This window comes from Corylus avellana, chromosome ca5, assembly GCF_901000735.1.
Source record: "Corylus avellana chromosome ca5, CavTom2PMs-1.0".
Lineage (NCBI taxonomy): Eukaryota > Viridiplantae > Streptophyta > Magnoliopsida > Fagales > Betulaceae > Corylus > Corylus avellana.
The window spans coordinates 33,272,570-33,277,919 of record NC_081545.1 but is presented as its reverse complement, the minus strand read 5'-3'; the positions used below and the strand labels follow the sequence as shown (position 1 = coordinate 33,277,919).

At 39.8% G+C, this 5,350-nt stretch overlaps 2 protein-coding genes across 2 annotated transcripts; one reads left to right on the top strand and one right to left on the bottom strand.

The window, feature by feature from the left end:
* The first annotated feature begins 518 nt into the window (after nt 1–518).
* On the top strand, nt 519–2,224 carry LOC132182972 (uncharacterized). The gene is made up of 3 exons (XM_059596348.1): nt 519–1,290; nt 1,463–1,751; nt 1,872–2,224. The coding sequence occupies exons 1-3, from the start codon at nt 733–735 to the stop codon at nt 1,889–1,891; spliced, it is 867 nt and encodes a 288-aa protein (XP_059452331.1). The 5' UTR covers nt 519–732; the 3' UTR covers nt 1,892–2,224.
* Nucleotides 2,225–2,296: 72 nt separating this feature from the next.
* Nucleotides 2,297–4,180, bottom strand: LOC132182970 (pentatricopeptide repeat-containing protein At3g28660-like). Its single transcript, XM_059596347.1, has one exon. It carries the CDS (start codon nt 4,130–4,132, stop codon nt 2,618–2,620), a length of 1,515 nt encoding a protein of 504 aa, XP_059452330.1. The 5' UTR covers nt 4,133–4,180; the 3' UTR covers nt 2,297–2,617.
* Between the last annotated feature and the right edge of the window lie 1,170 nt (nt 4,181–5,350).

Genomic DNA, 5,350 nt, shown 5'->3' with positions numbered 1-5,350 from the left:
ATTATTAACAAAATAAAATCCAAAAAGCTTTGGAGACCAATGAGCTTATGAGCAGAAGGTTCGAGAGTAAGGCCTTGTGTTTTATAGTGATCTAAACCGTTGAAATAGTCGTACTTATGACTAGTAGCACCAGCATGATGCGAACACGTTTTTTTCTTTCTTAATTAGGTAATTAATATAATTACTCTTAGCCTTAGGGGAAAGTGGGGGAAGAAGAAAGCATCTTTGTTGAAGATAAATACAAATTAACCGGCCAAATGCTTAGAACCAGACATTAATTTCTACTCTAAATTACACAAGGCCCACGGGTAGGGCTGCCTTAAGTTTTACGCGAGACACACACGGCAAAATACACCTATTTATTTAGCCTCCATACATTAGGTGAGTACCTGTAAAGAGAAGGATCGTAGATAATCTTTTCCTAATATCTATCCACTTTTGATTAGTCTATCCACGTGATTTGGACTTATTTATTAATTTTTTTGTTTTGAAGAAAAAAAAAAATTAACAAAAAGATCTGGATAAACCTTTCTGTCAGGCTTTCCTGTTCTGTCCTGTCCAACGCCATCAAACACTGTTTCAGATCATTTGGTTCTTCAAAATGGGGTGGAAACCATATCAAACACGGATATCTAACGCCCTTCTTTTCACGTTACATCTTTGTTAATGAATCATATAGTTTGAGATCTCTGATTTTACATACAATATTTGATCCTATTGCTTCAGACTGCTATGGAGTTCTTCCAAAAGGCCAAAGAGGTGCGTTTCCGGAGCCGCCACGACAAGTACCTATTAGCCGATGATGATGAAGAAACTGTATGCCAAGATCGCAACGGCGCGGTCAAGAATGCTAGGTGGACGGTGGAGATTGTTGAGAGTGTCAACGCTTTACGCCTCAAAAGCTGTTATGGAAAGTACTTGACGGCCTCCGACATGCCATTTCTACTGGGAATGACGGGCAAGAAAGTCCTGCAAACGCTGCCAAAAAGATTGGATTCTTCGGTGGAATGGGAGCCCATTAGAGAAGGATTCCAGGTCAGGCTCAAGACGCGTTATGGCCAATTCCTGCGCGCAAATGGCGGCGTTCCGCCTTGGCGGAACTCGATCACGCATGACATTCCACATAGAACTGCAACACAGGATTGGGTTTTGTGGGATGTGGATGTGGTGCAGATTCAAGTGCAATCTCTACCAACTCAACCGGCATCAAAACCCCTCAGTCGAAGCGATTCTTCCTCTTCAGAAGCAAGTTCCAAAATTGAACTTATGTCTCCTCAAGCCAGAGAAGAGGTTTGATTTGATTCTTTTATGGCGTATTTGATTGAGATTTATTATCACTTATATCTTGTCTCTTCGTGGAAAACAAAACATTTCATCATCGCAAGTTAATGTTTGGCAACAAATTTATGTATGGTGAAATTGAATTTAAATTGGGTTTATGTTGTTTGTTCTGTAAATGCAGTTGAGCGATGAGTTTGATGGTTCACCCGTGAAAAGTGAAGGCAGGGTAATTTATTATAATGTGGCTAATGAAAATGGAGACGTTGATGATGAATCCGAAGGACTTTCCTTTACATTCAAGGGGAGTATTGTGGAGGAGTTGAAGGAAAAGTTGAAGGAAGAGACAGGACTCAGTGATATCCTCGTGTGTTCTCGCAATCCCTTGAGTGGGAAACTTTTCCCCCTTCGCTTACATCTTCCTCCCAACAATTCTGATATGCATGTTGTTGTGGTTCCCTCATCATCAGAAGGTTAGTTTTTTGAATGCTTTGCTGCCTTGAAAATATGCTCTATATAGAGGAGATTTTTATATATGTATCTCTTCTTTTTTGACGTTGGTCTAACAATGTTCGTTCTGTGCACTTAACCAGGGAGTCCTACTGAACGTTAATCCGACTTTACATTTGTAGCAGAAGTTAAACAAAATAATGTATCTGCATATTGTGTACAATCATCTTTGGATCTGCTTGTACTAGCAAATAGAAATTGGGGACTAGCTGGATAAACTGTTTTCCATCATTCACACCACTAGGGCAAGGAAGTACCGCAAGATGCACAGAAGATAACTGTCTTTCAAATTTGCTGCCAGGTTTCTGAAATTTTGTGCCTTGAAATGTTTAGGGATTCCTGAATTTTCATCATTTAGAGAGCTCTTATTATGGAAAACAACTTGTTCGGCAACTTTCTGTATCATTTTAAAAATTCATCTTTTTAGTTCAATATCTTTTCTAAGTTTATCCTTACTATGATGAGTATAAATAGTAAATACAAATCAATCTCCAAACACAAAAGGTATCTGTATCTGTTGTGTGAGAACAAATCAATGGATGGGCAATGGCTAGCAGCTAGACTTGGCATTGGGCATAACAAGTTCAATATACAGCATATTACTAACATTTGACAATATGTGGCTCCTTTAAATAAATGACATTTTGTGTGATAATGGTGGAATTTCCTAGAAACAAATCTACTGCACAGCTTCAAAGAAGAGAACCTGTGGCTGTAAGTGCAATCTTGCCTTAATTGGAGTATTAGCAATTCATTGAATAAGAATTTGCAATATCAAACTATATTTATTGCATCTATGCAGATCCTTTGGTACATTCTAACAAGGATCTTAAACTAACTCAAGGGGCAGTAGCTCTAGCATTGCACGTATCTGAGCTATATGCAAATGAGATACGTCTCCTGAAACAAACTCATTCACCCTGCCATCCACCTCTATCATACTACAACCTGGTGTTTTCTTAAGTCCTCTATCACCGATCATCCTCCTTAACCTACGTGCATCTTCACCTCTCCGTACACCCAAATAAATGTTAGACAACTGAACATAAGCTCCATCTTCTTCTACCCCATCATCATTTTCTAGCACGAGAAGCTCTTCAACGGCAAGCTCTGCAAGATAAACATTATTATGAATTCGACAACCACTCAGCAAAGCACCCCATACAGAAGCAAGTGGCTTCATTGGCATTCTTCTTATGAGCTGAAGTGCTTCATCTAATTGACCCGCTCTACACAGCAAGTCCACCATGCAACTATAGTGCTCATGCTTGGGTCTAATGCCATATCGAGCTTCCATGTTATCCAATAGCAATTGGGCATCCTCTTGGAGTCCTGCATGTGTGCATGCCATTAAAACTCCAAGAAGGACAACCCCATCCGGCCTCAGCCCATCATCTACTTGCATCCTCTCCAGGCAATGAATCGCCTTCCTAGCATAACCATGAACTGCCAACCCTCCAATCATGGCTGCCCATGAGAACACATTCCTTTTAGGCATTCCCACAAAGACTTCCTCAGCCATGTCTATACACCCACACTTGGCATACATATCAACTAGTGCCGTCATGACAAACACATCCAATTTCATCCCTTTCCTCTTCTTAACATACTCATGAATCCATTTCCCCTGCCAAAGCGCACCCATCTGAGCACAAGCTGTAAGCACAGTAGTTACACAAAATTCATCGGGCTCAACTCCAAACACCAACATATCCCGGAAAATCTTCAAAGACTCAGAAGCCAAATTACATTTAACATACCCATTCATAAGAACATTCCACTGAATAACATCTAAACAAGGAATTTCATCGAACATTTTCCGTGCATCATCCAAAACCTTACACTCAGCATAAACTCTGATCACTGCTGTCTGAACATGACCATCAAAAAAAACCAATCCATTTTTTACTACCAAATTGTGAATTTGCTTGCTCAAAAGTACCCATTTGGCATTCGAGCAAGCCAAAAGAACGAAATGAAACGAGTGGTGGTCGGGAGCTAAGTTACTATCTTTCAACATGAGGTGGAAATAATGTAGAGCAAGTTGAGGCTGTGAACTACGGGAATAAGCTCTGATAAGGGTGTTGTAAGTAAACGAATTGGGTGCTTGAATTTTGCTGAACATGAGGGAGGCGTAAGAGAGGCTGCCGGTGTCGGAGAGAGCGCAAAAGGTGACGAGTTTGGCGATGGCGTAGTTGTTGTGGTGGAGACCGTGGGTGAGGAAGATGGCGTGGATGGGCTTGAGTTGGCGCATGGTGGTGCAGCGCTGCGCAAGGGACATGCACCGTTTCCATGCTTGGATGCTGCTTACCTTGGTGCTGTGTGGGAGGAGAAGGTGGGTCATGTGCGAGCATTACTGTGAAGGGCATGCGAGAGGGAACGGTTGGCGGAAAAGGAGTTTCGAAGTCGAGTTCGAATGTCCGTTGAAAAGGAGGATTTTTGAAATTGTGATCTATGCCCGCTCGGTGACGACTTGCAGTTTGTGATTGGATTGACCGACCTGTAGTTTGCGTCACAATAGTGCCTATATTGCCCTAAGGCCCCTAATTATTTTTTTTCAAAAGTGTATTACCAAATTATCCGTAGGCAACAGTCTATTACCAAATTTATTAAAATGTTTTACAAATTTAAGTGGTACTTATCACATTAGTTATTAAACTGATGTGATAGTTCTTGTAGCTCAAGAGTGTCATATAAACAAAATAATTAAAGAGTGACTGAATTACTCATCTATTTTACTCTTTGAAAAAGTGATCGACTCACTCAAATCACTCTTATAGATTGACGACTATCCTCTTGAAAGTAAAAAGAGTGGTCAATCACTTTTACTAAACTTTTAACGATGAGCGCTCGTACCATCCTTCAAGCTATTAGGGTGGTCATGACCACCCTTCAGAGCCATTGAGGGTGGTGGTTCAACCACTTCTATGAGCTATTGGGGTGGTGGTTCAACCACCCCATAAATCAGCCATAATAGATGCTTGAGCCACTTCTACAAATATTTGAGAGTAACGCGATTGACATAAGAGAGAGAACCTTAGAAAGTGGCCATCGAGCGGTCATTACCATATTCCATAGCCATTGAGGTGGTCATAACCGCTCTCACGAACTATTAGGATGATAGTTTGGCCATCCTATACTCGGTTAAAAAGGGGTGGTTGAATTATCTCAAAAGTAGGATGACACAACTAACACAATATAGATGACAAAATTATTGATACAAGAAATGTTACATGCACGTGTAAGTGTACACTTCATACATAGAAATATAAATCAACATTAAATTTAAAATTCAATAATAATAATAAGGGAAAATGTATAACAAATCCCTGAGTCAACCCTTCAAAATTTTAATATCCTTAAGTTTTTTTTTTTTTTTTTGAAAATTTAGTCCATGGATAAATTGAAATGACAATAAAATCATTGCCGTTAAAATTTTGTAACAGACGTTAAAGAAATTCAAAACGCACCGTTTTACTCAATTAAAATATTAATTTTTTATTAATTTAATTAAAAAAATTAAATTTAAGGCGCCACCACCCAACTCCTATGGGGTGGTCGC